General features: G+C 41.3%; 1 protein-coding gene across 7 annotated transcripts in view; it reads left to right on the top strand.

Annotated features, from left to right (window-relative positions):
• Positions 1–14977, top strand: part of ZCCHC17 (zinc finger CCHC-type containing 17) — a 72006-nt gene that overhangs the window by 30604 nt on the left and 26425 nt on the right. For 6 of the 7 annotated variants that reach the window (XM_033227386.1, XM_033227381.1, XM_033227382.1 and 3 more), the window contains 2 exons: positions 12793–12893; positions 14586–14677. In XM_033227386.1, the coding sequence (XP_033083277.1) occupies positions 12793–12893; positions 14586–14677 (193 nt within the window). The remainder of the gene's footprint in view (positions 1–12792; positions 12894–14585; positions 14678–14977) is intronic. The other variant, XM_033227385.1, reaches the window with a different exon arrangement.

Below are 14977 nucleotides of genomic sequence, written 5' to 3'. Positions count from 1 at the left end.
CCAGCCACAGCCTCACATGGAGCTGGTGCCTGTGCCAGCATCTGGAGCTGCCTGCCCAGCCACAGCAGCCAGTGTGCCTGGCTGTGCGCAGTGGCTGGACCCCATGCTCACTCACTCATGCCCCCTTGCCACTCCGAGCCTGGCTCGCCCTTGGCAGGAGTGGGATCTGGGATGGTAGCATGAACAGAGCACAGCCCGCTAGACCAAGTGGATGGAACAGGCCTAGTGGCCCCAAGCAATACTGAGTGCAGCCTGCCAGGCCAAGTGGGCCGAACGAGCCCAGCAGGCCCAAGCAAAACTCGGGCAAAGGTGCTGCTGGCCACAGCAGCTTCTGGCTGGAAAAATGACACCTGAAGAATCTTGTGACACCATCTTTACAAAAAAGTTAGCTGGGTGTGGCAGCAGGAGGATCACTTGGGCCCAGAAGTTAGAGGCTTCAGTGAGCTATGATTGTGCCACTGCACCCCAGCCCTGGGTAACAGAGTGAGACCCTGTCCCTTAAAAAAAAAAAAAATTACTGACATGGAAAGAAGTCCAAGATAATAAAATTTGAAAACATGTTCCAGAAGACTTTGTATAACATCTCCCTTCCCTACCCTTTTAAAGCAAGTGTACATATGCCTTTATATATCTTTTTTCTTTATATATTTTAAATTATTGCCTATGTTTAGAAGAAAGGCAGGAGGAATATTTAACAGATTAACACTGGTCACCTCTGGGGAGTTGGTTTTGCTAAGGAAGGAATGTACATGGAAGAAGGACTTTGAGTTTTGGAATTTTTTTTTTTTAAGTTTTTTCTGTTAAAAAAAAAATCCAAGAGTTGATCTTTGGATAATAAATCCTTGCCTCTAACCTTGTAGACTACTCTTCTGCAAATTACATCTTTGCTTTAGAAATGGTTTACCAGCAGTTTTCAAGCTGGCAGTCAGCAGTCTGTAATTAAGTTTCTCATTTTATGTTGGTTCGGATTGAATGACATCGAACTCTTCCTCACCCCATAGGACATTCACCTCTTTCTGTCTGAGCACAGGTTTTCTTGTTAATATACTTACGATAGCTGCCAGTGCCTGAAAGTCCCATTCTAACTTGGGCATGTGTGACACTTTGGGGACTGTGTGGAATTAAAGGCCTGTGACCTTCCAGCAGTCAATCTTTAACTCACTTTATCCATACCCTGTCAGATGATGCCTCTGATTGTGATTGACAGCTTACAAGTGAATCTGTCAGTCTGACAGCTGGGCTGAGACAAGCCTCAGAGGGAGAGCTCAGGGAGCCAAACAATTAGGTGGAAACTGTGAGTTTTAATCCTGAGATCTATAGGTTTATTGTATAACTTGAGCAGTTGACTTCCTTACAGTGTATCTTAGTTTCTCTGCCCATAAAGAGGGAAGATCATTAAGTCTCAGCCTGAAAGGACTGAGTTAGAAAATAACTCTGGTCTGATCAGATTTTAACATCTTTGGCTCAGGTAGGTAGATTCTAATTTGAGCTAGTTTCCCAGATGTCCTATTCTCAGAATACTTCAGCCACCACTGAGTTGAAGAGCCCTTCCTAATATTCAAACCTAAGCTAGATTTTCTTTCCCCTCTCATTCCAATATAACTTTCTGTGATGATGAAAATATTCTTTATGTTCTGTGATTTGTTTTCTGACACCAACCAACTCCCCAATTCTCTGGACACCAACTGGGTGTCCAACGACTCAGTTCAATTCTGACATTATATATCTGGAGCTTGTGTTAGATCTCTCAAATTAAAGGGACTCAGTCCCACAAAATTGCCCTTCTTCAGATGCCATCTGCAAGTCCTGGGCCACTTGTACTTCTGACCAATCAGCTGTAAACAGGGGTTCCATGACCACTTCCTTAGGTTTGAGACTTTGCCAGAATGGTTTACAGAAGTCAGGAAAACACTTTACAGTAGTCCCCCTTCATCTGTGCCTTTACTTTCCACGGTTTCAGTTACCCTAGGTCAACTGAGGTTTGAAAATATTAAAGAGAGCATTCTAGAAACAATTCATAAGCTTTAAGTTGCAGTTGCAGGGTGATGAAATCTTGCGCTGTCCTGCCCCATTCCATCTGGTACGTGAATCGTCCCTTTGTTCATCCACACTGTGTATGCTACCCGCCCGTTAGTCACTTAGTAGCTTTCTCAGTGATCAGATCGACTGTCTGCTATTGCAGTGCTTGTGTTCCAGGTAACCCTTATTTTACTTAATGGCCCCAAAGTGTAATAGTGACGCTGGCAATTTTGATATGCCTGAGAGAAGCCATAAAGTGCTTCCTTTAAGTCAAAAGGTAAAAGTTCTCAACTTAATAAGGAAAAAACAGGGATCCCTAGAGGGGAAACTGAGGGAAGGGGGAGTACAACGGTTGAAAAGTTTAACTTTGAGTACTATGCTCAGTACTTCTGTAACGTGATGATTCATATCCCAAACCTCAGCATCATGCAGTATACACAGATAACAAACTTGAACATGTACCCCCTGGAATCTAAAATTAAGGAAAGAAAACGTAATCCTATCCTGTGGTTGCTAAGATCTACCCTAAGAATGAATCTTCTATGTGTGAAATTGTGAAGAAGGAAAAATTCATACTAGTTTTGCTGTCGAATTTCTAACTGCAGAAGTTACAGCAACAGTGTGTGATAACTGTTATTACATTATGCTATTATTATTATTATTATTTTTTTTTTTTTTCTGAGATGGAGTCTCGCTCTGTCGCCCAGGCTGGAGTGCAGTGGCGCAATCTCAGCTCACTGCAAGCTCTGCTTCCCGGGTTCCGGCCATTCTCCTGCCTCAGCCTCCCGAGTAGCTGGGACTACAGGCGCTCGCTACCTCGCCCGTTTTTTGTATTTTTTAGTAGAGATGGGGTTTCACTGTGTTAGCCAGGATGGTCTCGATCTCCTGACCTTGTGATCCGCCCGTCTCGGCCTCCCAAAGTGCTGGGATTACAGGCTTGAGCCACCGCGCCCGGCCTGTTATTATTATTGTTAATCTATTTCTGTGCTTAATTTATAAATTAAACTTCACAGCCAGGCATGGTGGCTCACACATGTAATTTCAGCACTTTGGGAGGCAAGGTGGGTGGATCGCTTGAGCTCAGGAGTTCGAGACCAGCCTGGGTAACATGGTGAAACCCCATCTCTACAAAAATACAAAAATTTACTGGTCATGGTGGTGTGCACCTATAGTCCAGGCAACTTGAGGGGGTAGGATTGTTTGAGCCTGGGAGGCAGAGGTTACAGTGAGCCGAGATCATGCCACTACACTCCAGCCTGGGTGACAGAACAAACCCTGTCTCAAGAAAAAGAAAAAAAAAATTAAACTTTATCTTAGGTGTGTATGTATAGGAAAACCATAGTATATATAGGATTCGATACTATTCTTTGCCAGTTTATTATAAAGGATACAACTTAGGAACAGCCAAGTAATTGAAGAGATACATAGGGCAGGGTATAGCTGGAGTGGAGTGGGGTCAGATAAGGTGTGGTGGGGAGCTTTCATGCTCTCTGATATGCCACCCTCCCAGCACTAGGATGTGTTTACCAGCCCAGAAACTCTACACATCTGATATATGGGAGTTTTTATAGAACTCAGTCTCTAGCTCCCAACCCTCCTCTTCCTAGAAGTAAGACATTGGTGGGTGGGAATGAAAATGTCAGTCCTCTGAGCCAGCGTGGTGGTGAGCACCTATAGTTCCAGCTACTCGGGAGACTGAGACGGGGGGAAAGTTGAGCCCTCCAGGAGTTTGAGTCCAGCCTGGGCAACATAGCAAGATCCTGTCTCAAAACAGAAAAAGAAAGTTCCAGCCATCTAATCACTTGGTCCTTCTGGTGACTAGTCCATCCTGAGGCTATCTAGGGATCCCACTCTATCACCTCATTAACGTAAACGCAGGTGTAATCAAAGGGGCTTATTATGAATAACAGAATACACTCCTATCACTTAGTAAATCCCAGGAGTTTTAGAAGTTCTTTGCCAGGAAGGGGGACAAATGTATTTTTGTATTATACTACAGCTGTGCTGATAAATGACTTTTTCATTTTATTTATTTCAACTAATTGAAGTTGAAAGTTAAAACAGCTACATGACTAGTGACTATCTTATTAGGCAGTGCAACCCTATACAATTATAAAGTTCTTTTTTTTTTCTGCTGTCTTCTGCCCTCCAGCACTAAACTATGAAATTTTGAGAATAGAAATTTTTCAACATTATGCTTTCAGAGTTTCTTGCTTATGATAGACGTTCAAATATATTTAGCAGTGGATTCAGTTTAGCAAATAATTATTGAGTTCTATTTTCTGATTAGCTTTTTTGGTGGGATCACAGAGGTAAGAGAAACATAATCCCTTACTGCCCTCAGATTGCTTACAGTCTAGTGATGTAAATGAATTAGAGTGGCGTGTAATAAAAATGAGTGTTGTTGCACTTAGTGCATGGAATTGTGGAATGATTAGGCTGTTTAGATGAGTGAGGGCATAGTATAATACCTGAGGTATAGTGGGTGGGTGTTCAGTAAATCTCACTGAACGAATGAATGAATGAATTATAGCCTCAGCTCTACCATTAACTGGCTTCTTGGCAAGTCGCCTAGTCTTTGAGCCTTAATTTCCTTATCCCTGAAATGGGAATGATGTGCGTATTTTAGGGTCTTGAGTTTTTTGACTGGGAGGACCATGTTTCATTAACCCTTGGATATATTTTTGCCTATAATATAGTAAGTGTTTAGTAAATGTTTTAGTGACTCCTTAATCCCAACAAGATAAAGGGTACTAATGTGCTATATTATTGTCATATACCATTGATTGGGAGATGAATTGACTTGAAAAATGTGGAGACGGAATTAAGATTCCCCAAAGGTAACAATGACCTTTTGTTTGTTTTTTTTTTTTTTTTGAGACGGAGTCTTGCTCTGTCGCCCAGGCTGGAGTGCAGTGGCCGGATCTCAGCTCACTGCAAGCTCCGCGCCCCCGGGTTCACGCCATTCTCCTGCCTCAGCCTCCCGAGTAGTTTGGACTACAGGCGCTCGCCACCTCGCCCGGCTAGTTTTTTTGTATTTTTTAGTAGAGATGGGGTTTCACCTTGTTAGCCAGGATGGTCTCGATCTCCTGACCTCATGATCCGCCCATCTCGGCCTCCCAAAGTGCTGGGATTACAGGCTTGAGCCACCGCGCCCGGCCGACCTTTTGTTTTGACATTGTTCTGGCTGCAGCTGTTCTCTAATGATTTGAGATTTTCAATTCTTTCCTTTATTGCCAGTGGAAGTTGTGAAAGAAATTAATGTTGAACCTAACACAGTTGGGGCAACGGTTTTAAGGAGACTATAATGGGTTCTCTCTGTTACTCTCATGTGGTGATTGAGGAGCTAGCGCTTTCCAAGTTGTCAGGTTTGGGTTTTTTTCTGTTTTTACCAGTAGGCATTCAGATGGGACTCATTCTCTTTAAGTGTCATGTTGGGTTTATTGAACTTGATGATGGACTTGGTATGCCTCTTGGGCATTTATTTATGGCTTGATGTGAGAAATCAAGCACAGATTGCTCTGAAGAGCTCCCTTTGGTGTGGCGTGGCAAGCAAAGCATTTTTGTTTGTTTCTGTTTGATTTTGGAGCATATGCTGGAATAGAATTAGATGTGCTTTCCTCTATTTGTAGGTAAGTTCATCTTTCTCCTTTTTTTAATTGAAAGGATAAGACAGATTAATAATAAAGAAAAAATGGGGAAAATACTGGTATGATGTGGGAGACCTGATAAACTCATATTTGAATTGCACTTCTGTTATTTATCAGCCTTGTGATCCTGGATAATTTATATGATTTCTAGACTATTTTTTCCTATGAACCTTTGTCAAAGAGGATTAAATGAATGGATAGATGTAGTATATATAGTGAGGTACTCAGCACAAAGGGAAGGGGCCTCAACTATTTTATTTGTTGTCCTCTACCACATACACGTCATCTGACTTTTGGTGGTGTGTCCATGTTATTAATGAAGTCTCTCCCAAGAATTCAGACTGCTTTCTGAGAATGAATCTAGTCATGAATCCCCCCATACATAGTTTCAGCCATAGATAGAAATAAACCAGGTAATTGCCTATAAAACTGACTGAAGAGATGGGAGCACTCAAGACTTAAGACAATCTGGGTGTAATTCCAGGGAAAAAGGATTGGAATGAAATTGTAATTTAGGAGACTGAAATCTAGTTGATTGTATCATAATATTCTTTTTTTTTTTCTTGTTCTGTCGCCCTGGCTGGAGTGCAATTGCACGATCTCAGCTCACTGCAATCTCCGTCTCCTGGGTTCAAGTGAATCTCATGCCTCAGCTTCCTGAGTAGCTGGGACTACAGACAAGTGCCACCAACGCCTGGCTAATTTTTGTATTTTTTAGTAGAGACGGGTTTTCACCATGTTGGTCAGACTGATCTTGAACTCCTGACTTTAAGTGATTCACCCACCTCAGCCTCCCCAAGTGCTGGGATTACAGGTGTGAGCCACCATGCCCGTTCTGTATCATAATATTCTACTGAGGGAGAGGTTATAGGAACAAGCAGGGAGTTGTCAGCTTAAAATATGGTAAACATAGTAAAAGAAAGACTGAGTGTTTGAAGTTGGCAGAGTTTATCTTGCCTTATTGAGGGCAGAAATGAATCTGATGATATGAACTGTACAGATGGATTTTTTTTTTCTTTGAGACAGAGTCTTGCTCTGTCGCCAGGCTGGAATGCAATGGCTCCATCTCGGCTCACTGCAACCTCTGCCTCCTGGGTTCAGGCAATTCTTCTGCCTCAGCCTCCCGAATAGCTGGGACTACAGATGTACGCCACTATGCCCAGCTAATTTTTGTATTCTTAGTAGAGATGGGGTTTCACCATGTTGGGCAGGATGGTCTCAATCTCTTGACCTCGTGATCTGCCTGCCTCAGCCTCCCAAAGTGCTGGGATTACAAGCATGAGCCTCGACGCCCAGCTGAGATGGAATTTTTTTTTTTTTTTTTTTTTTTTGAGGAAGTGAGAGTCCACTAAACCTTCATGGACAAAAAAAGTATCTCAAGATGGTTGTCTCCCTTTTGTTCTGATTCCATGTGGAAGCAATTTCTGATCACTAATGTAATTGTTCAGGTATTTAATACTGAAGGCAGCAGCTGGTTTACCTAGATGAGAACTGAGAACCTTCCAGGTATAAGGAAAGTATATCTTGTATTGTAAATTATTAAGCTGGTATGTGTCTCTCTCTGAACCAGTTACTAAACTGACAATCTGGTTAATGTATTTTAGTATATAAGCATCTGCATGCTAAAGACTCCTGCACTTATATCTACAGTTCATACCCTTCCCCTGAGCTACAGACTTGGATATGCAACTGCCTACCTGACATTTGCATTCAAGATCGAGGGCGAGGGCTAGACTGTGTCTTTTGTTTAATTCTGTATAAAGCTGTATAAGCTAAGGCCTTTTGGTAATAAGACGTTAATGTCTCAACTTTAATAATCCTGTACCCTGTTGTAACTATTTTTATGTTTCCTTTTGGTCTATGTCCATATGAGACATAGTTTCACATTATTTCATAGTGTATATATTATTTAATTATAATTTTTATGATCGGAAATAATGCATGCTCACCATAGAAAAATAGAGGGAAAAAAATACAACAGAAAATGATCATTATGTGCTATTACTACTGTACGGAGATAGGCACTGTTAACATTTTGGTATATTTCTCTTTTTTTTTTTTGAGATGGAGTCTTGCTTTGTCACCCACGCTGAGTGTAGTAGCACGATCCTGGGTTCAGGTGATTCTCCTGCCTTAGCCTCCCAAGTAGCTGAGACTACAGGTGCCTGCCACCACACCTGGCTAATTTTTGTATTTTTAGTAGAGAGAGGGTTTCACCATGTTGGCCAGGCTGGTCTTGAACTCCAGACCTCAAGTGATCTGCCCGGCTCAGCCTCCGAAAGTGCTGGGATCACAAGCATGAGCCACCATGCCTGGCTAACATTTTGGTGTATTTCTGTGTATTTACATATGTGTACACAATTTAATATGTTGAGATTAAGATTATACTGTATATTTAAAATTTGTAGTTTTTTGCACGTAATGGACCTTAAACATTTCCCCATTAAAAAAAATTTTCTATAAACACTTAATAGCTTTATTCTGTCATTCAGATGTACCACATAATCATTTTAAGTTGTTTCCAGTTTTTCACTGTTAGCGCTTCTAGACTTGTCATGTTTATCCAGGAGACAGCTACCAGTACCAAAAATAAAATAAGTAAAATAAAATAATAAAGCAGAATAAAAAAATAAAATGCTGGGCGCAGTGGCTCATGCCTGTAATCCCAGCACTTTGGGAGGCCGAGATGGGTAGATCATGAGATCAGGAATACAAGACCAGCCTGACCAACATAGTGAAACCCCGTCTCTACTAAAAATACAAAAATTAGCCAGGTGTGGTGGCAGGCACCTGTAATCCCAGCTACTCGGGAGGCTGAGGCAGGAGAATCACTTGAACCCGGGGGGTGGAGGTTGCAGTGAGCAGAGATTGCACCACTGCACTCCAGCCTGGGCGACAGAGTGAGACTCCATCTCAAAAAGATAAATAATAAAATAAAATACATATGTATGTGTGTATGTGTGTGTATGTATATAGTTTACTCTCACTAACTTACGTGTACTCTGAACATCCATGAAAATTCAGTTGTAGCATAAAATACATTTATAGCATAAAAGCAAAATATTTCAAATTAACTTGCTTAAGCTACTTAAAGACAAAGTTCATTTGAAATATTTTGTCATTTTTTCACTGGTTATGTGAAAAACCACATAACATACTTACACACTTTGGAATCAAGTGAGAGAAGGACAAGTTTTGATGCCATTATTTCTGTGTGGTACTCCAGTAAATAGACTTTCTGTTTTAGGGAAGAAGGATAGTGTTCCCTCAAGTATATTAGGTTCAACATTAATTTCCTTCATAACTTTCATTAGCAATGGAGGAAAAAGATGAATTTTAACCAGTAGAGGACGGTTGCAGCCCAAAACAAGTCAAGGTGAAGGGTTTCCCCTTTATGGGATCTGAATTTCCTCTTCAAACTTTAAAATTAGGCTATTTGGCTCATTACATCGTAGGGGAAAAAAAGTAAAACCCCATTTGCATGAATTTCACCCAATTTGGAGATTATGTGTTGATCCAAAATAAAAACATAATGTATATAAAACATTTTAGAGGCCCCAGAATTGTTTAGATAGGTAGGCTATCAACCTCCAGAATCAGCTTATGTAGGTATGAGAGATGTAGTGATGATGGATAGAGAAAGTAGTGGCTCCCAGGAGGAGCTCTAAACAGAAAGGGCAGGTACTTTGAGTTGTAGGCATGTGAAGGCATCCGTGTGCATCTCCCTCCCTCCCTCTCTCTCTCTCTCTCTCTCTCTCTCTCTCTCTCTCTCTCTCCTCTCTCTCTCTCTCTCTCTCTCTCTGTGTCTGTGTGTGTGTGAGCGAGAGAGTGGGAGAATGAGAATGGAGGTGGGTAAATTTCCCAAGCAACTTTAGGGAGGGCAGTTATTTCAGACAGGATGACTGATTTGTATTCAGAATAATTATTTATGTTAATATTCTCCAGAATTGAAGTAATCCTCTTTATTATTTATTATCAAAAATAAATGAGGCTGGGCGCGGTGGCTCAAGCCTGTAATCCCAGCACTTTGGGAGGCCGAGATGGGCGGATCACGAGGTCAGGAGATAGAGACCATCCTGGCTAACACGGTGAAACCCCATCTCTACTAAAAATACAAAAAAACTAGCCGGGCGAGGTGGCGGGCGCCTGTAGTCCCAGCTACTCGGGAGGCTGAGGCGGGAGAATGGCGTAAACCCGGGAGGCGGAGTTTGCAGTGAGCTGAGATCCGGCCACTGCACTCCAGCCTGGGCGACAGAGCAAGACTCCGTCTCAAAAAAATAAATAAATGAAAAGATTAACTTATGATACTATAACCATTGTTAGCATTTCAAGCCATTTCTTTCTAATTTTTAAAATGTCTTTAAAGCATTTGTAATCATACTGTATAATTTTGCATTATGTTTTTGTTGTTTAGCATGGGAAAATGCTAGATATCTACAGTACTTGATACATAATAGGCACTCAATAAATATTTACTAAAGAAGGAATTATTGACTTGTTTAAATATCTTTTGAATGGACCATCAAACGACTATACCATAATTGACCTAATTGTTACCCTTTTGTTGGAAATTAGGTTGTTTCTAAATTTTCCTGTCTTAAAAATACTTTGCATATTTTGATGTAGATCACTTTTCCTGAAGCATATAGTTTTTCCTATGTATAAAGTTATTTTCTTAGGACAGGTTCCCAGAAGCAATTAGGGGTCAAATAAAGTATTAGAACTCTTGATTGCAAGGGGCAGAAACTTAATTGGGAAACATTTTGGCCAATCTTGTCAGAGGCTTCCAGGATAAATCTCAGTTAGGTTTCTCAATTATGTTTCTGCCCCTTGCGTCTCTTTCCTCTATTACTGAGACTTCAGCCTTTGCTGTGTTGGTTGCTCAGTTTACACTCCCAGGGCTTTGTTTCTTGTTTATCAGTGCTCTTCTTTGCTTTTCTCTGGCAGACTCTTGCCATCTGGTGGTAAAGATTGGCACTGGCAGTTTTTTGTAGTTTTTTTTTTTTTTTTTTTTGAGACGGAGTCTCGCTCTGTCGCCCAGGCTGGAGTGCAGTGGCCGGATCTCAGCTCACTGCAAGCTCCGCCCCCCCTCCCCGGGTTGACGCCATTCTCCTGCCTCAGTCTCCCGAGTAGCTGGGACTACAGGCGCCCGCCACCTCGCCCGGCTAGTTTTCTGTATTTTTTAGTAGAGACGGAGTTTCGCTGTGTTAGCCAGGATGGTCTCGATCTCCTGACCTCGTGATCCACCCGTCTCGGCCTCCCAGAGTGCTGGGATTACAGGCTTGAGCCACTGCGCCTGGCCTTGCTCTAAGTGTTTTATTAAATGTTTTAAAATTATTATTTGATTTGATTTATTTTTGAGACAGAGTCTCGCCCTGTCACCTAGGCTGGAGTGCAATGGCATCATCACAGCTTACTGTAGCCTTGACTTCCTGGGCTCAAGCCATCCTCGCACCTCAGCCTCCTGAGTATCTAGAACTACAAGCATGCACCACCACATCCTGTTAATTTTTCTGTAATTTTTGTAGAGATGGAGTCTCACTATATTGCCCAGCCTAGTCTTGAATACCTGGGCTCAAGCAATCCTCCCAAAGCGCTGGGATTGCAGGCCTGAGCTTCCATGCCCAGCAATTATTTGATTTTAAATTATTTTTATTAAATGTGTAATAGTTTATGAGTATTTTATCATTCTTGATAGCCATTGATAGTGACTTCCAAAAGTTTATTCTAGCCTTAGTAATAGTTCTTATTTTACTATCCTTTCAGCACATTGAATATTATTTTCTAAATATTTTGCTAATTTAATGGATTAAAAATAGTAACGTGCTTATATTTCCTTTTTTAACTTAATGTCTATCATAATTATTTTTTGTAATTAATTTAAATGGCTGTTTACTCTTTTATTCAACAGATTTACCATGTTTGCCATGCTATTTTCCAGTTATTATTCATTAGGGTCATTTTATGGTTCTTATATATTTTTTAACCTCTGTAGGTAATAATACTACAAGGTATGTATGTATGTATGTATTTGTGAGATGGGGGTCTTGCTCTGTCACCCAGGCTGGAGTGCAGTGGTGCAATCTCAGCTCACTGCAACCTCTGCCTCCTGGGCTCAAGCAGTCCTCCCACCTCAGCCTCTTGAGTAGCTGGGATCACAGGTTCGCACCACCACGCCCAGGTAATTTTTGTATTTTGGGTAAAAATGGGGCTTTACCATGTTGCCCAGGCTAGACTGCAAGTTATTTCAGCTGTCAGTTTTTTGGCTCTTTTGAGTTTTTCCTTTGGAGAAAAATTCTATTGACGATATTCTTGCATCAAAGATGTAAACATCTTTGTCTTTTTGCTTTCAAATAATTTTACCAGCTTACATTTCTATCAGTATTGTGTAACTACAGTTATTTTATCACATCTTTACTAATATGGAGCATTAAATTTTTTAATTTTTTTGTTTATTTTTAAAATAAGGTTTATAATAGTTAAAAAATAGAGATGGGGTCTCGTTATGTTGACCAGGCTGGTCTCAAACTCCTTACCTCAAGGTTTTCTCCCATCTTGGCCTCGCGAAGTGTTGGGATTACAGGCATGAGCCACTGTGCCCAGCCTGTTTTATTTACTTATATTTTTGAGCCAAGGTCTCGCTCTGTCACCTGGGCTGGAGTGCAGTGGCGCAGTTGCGGCTCACTGCAGTTTCAACCTCCTGGGCTCATGCAATCCTCCCATCTCAGCCTCCTGAGTAGCTGGAGCTACAGGCATGTGCCACCATACCCAGCCAGGTTTTGTGTGTGTGTGTGTTTTTTGTAGAGACTCGGTTTTGCCATGTTGCCCAGGCTGGTCTTGAACTCCTGAGCTCAGGCAGTCTGCCTGTCTTAGCCTCCCAAAGTGCTGGGATTACAGGCATGAGCCACTGTGCCTAGCCACTTTGAGCATTATTTTAAGAATGTTTGTTGGTTGATTGGGTTTTATAAAAAGCAGTCTCAATTTGCAGTTTTAAGTTTCACACTTTTCAGTGAAAAATTTCATTTTCCACTTGCATTCCCCAACTCTTACCTTCTTATCCAGTTTAGAGTATAAATACCAGATGTGCCCTCTGCTTTATGTTATTTCTTCTTCTTGTGCCCAGGTCTGGTCCATCGAACTCATATGTCATCCTGTCGGGTGGATAAGCCCTCTGAGATAGTAGATGTTGGAGATAAAGTGTGGGTGAAGCTTATTGGCCGAGAGGTAAAGTTCTGTGTGGCTCCCATGTGGTTAGAAAGGTTTAGGAAGAGCTGGGATTTTTGTATTTTATGATAGTGAGTGTGTAAATTTTGTTAATTGTGGCTGATAATCTTATTTTTAAATCCTGCCACTAGAATCTATTTGGAATTCAAACCTTCTGGCAGACTGTCCTGCAAACTCAGAAGGAATGATATGAGCTATAAAAGTGTGGTGCAATAAGTGCATGTTTGTAAAACTTCCCTCCCTGAAGTTTACCCAGAGGGTGGGCAGGAGGAGAAAAAAAAAGAACCAAAAAGAGAGAAAGAAACTTGATCTATGGGACAAGTGTTTATCACAAGCTTCGAAGAATACCTGCCAGATACACTTCAATTTGGGACAAAACAAAAAGAACGCAGATAGTTTACAGTCATTTTCCCTAATATCTGGCACCATTCAATGTGCAGAAAGTGAAAAAAATCTGAAGGACCCTGTTACTCACTTGAGGGTCTGAGGGCTGTGGGTGTGGGCAGACCACAGGAGAAGTAAGAGTATACACTGAGTCCTGTTCTTCTACCAGAGAAAGGCACGGGAGATAGGCATGAAAGAGCTATTATTCAATAATAATTAAGTGCTTAATATGTGCTAGGTTTGGGAGATATAAAAGCGAACCAGACATAAATGATCCCAGCTATTATGGAGCTTATATAGAATATAAGTAGAGGAGACAGTTTTTCTTTCTTTTTTGAGACAGGGTTTCTCTTTGTCACCCAGGCTGGAGTACAGTGGCGCCATCACAGCTCACTACAACCTCAGCCTCCTGGGCTCAACTGATCCTCCCACCTCAGCCTCCTGAGTATCTGGGACTACAGGCACACACCACTAAACCTGCCTTTTTTTTTTTTTTTTTTTTTAAATTTTTTTTTCAAGACGGGATCTCACTGTGTTACTACCCAGGCTGGTTCAAACTCCTGGGCTCAAGTGATCCTCCTGCTTTTGCCTCCCAAAGTGCTGGAATTGCAGGCATGAATTTCCATGCCTGGCCGAGACAAATATACATAAAATAATTGCAAGTTATATTAAGTGCTATATTGGGTTCAAACACTATTGGAGGAAGATTTCTAGTTGTCAGGAAAGGACTCTTTGAGGAGATAGTATATGAGCTGAGACCTTAAAGAAAAGGAACTAGTCGTGGCAGACTTGGGATAGGAACATTCCAGGCGGAGAGAATAACTGATGCAAAGACCCTGAAGTGAAGAAATGCTTCATTTGCTGTGGGAAGCAAAAGAAGACCAATGTGACAAATGTCTTCATGCTTAAAGAAGCTCTAGACCAAGTCCAGAAGAAGATCTAGTCTTCTGAAATGTTCAAAAACCTATTCTGGACTTGGGGATCTCTGAACAAATCACTATGCTGAACTTACCTGGAGGAAAAGCTTTTATTTTCTGCCTGGTTACTTCCACAGGCCTTGGATTTTTTGAGCTACCATTTTTGTCTTTCCCCAGAGGGAGAGGAATGAGATTAAGACTGTTTCCTAAAATTCTTCTGCCATAGGGTCTACCTGTTATGCTTATTTGTATCCGCAATGTTCCTCGCACAGTACCTGGTCCATTAAAGAAGCTCAATATTATGATGATGAAAATATTGACTCTTAATTTTAGACTGGCCACCTAAATGATGTATCTAAAGTTTTTGGTGACTTTTTTTGGTCTCTTTCAGATGAAAAATGATAGGATAAAAGTATCCCTCTCCATGAAAGTTGTCAACCAAGGGACTGGGAAAGACCTTGATCCCAACAATGTTATCATTGAGTAAGTAAAAGGTTTGGAAAGATGAAAGTTCTTCTGCCTCCCAAAGCATAAAATGCTTTAGTAAATCAGACTGAACTGGTAACTCTACCATTTATGGACTTTGTGATATTGATGAGTTACATAACGTTTGCAATCTTTGGGTTTTAGAAATGTAAAATGAAGTTAGATCAGGCACGGTGGCTCACGCCTGTAATCTCAACACTTTGGGAAGCTGAGGCAGGCGGATCATCTGAGAGGTCAGGAGTTTGAGACCAGCCTGGCCAACATGGCAAAACCCTGTCTCTACTAAAAATACAAAAT

Source organism: Trachypithecus francoisi, unplaced genomic scaffold (genome assembly GCF_009764315.1).
Source record: "Trachypithecus francoisi isolate TF-2019V2 unplaced genomic scaffold, Tfra_2.0 Lachesis_group12, whole genome shotgun sequence".
Classification (NCBI taxonomy): Eukaryota; Metazoa; Chordata; class Mammalia; order Primates; family Cercopithecidae; genus Trachypithecus; species Trachypithecus francoisi.
The sequence above is the reverse complement of the archived record's forward strand: the minus strand, read 5'-3'. Positions and strand labels throughout refer to the sequence as shown.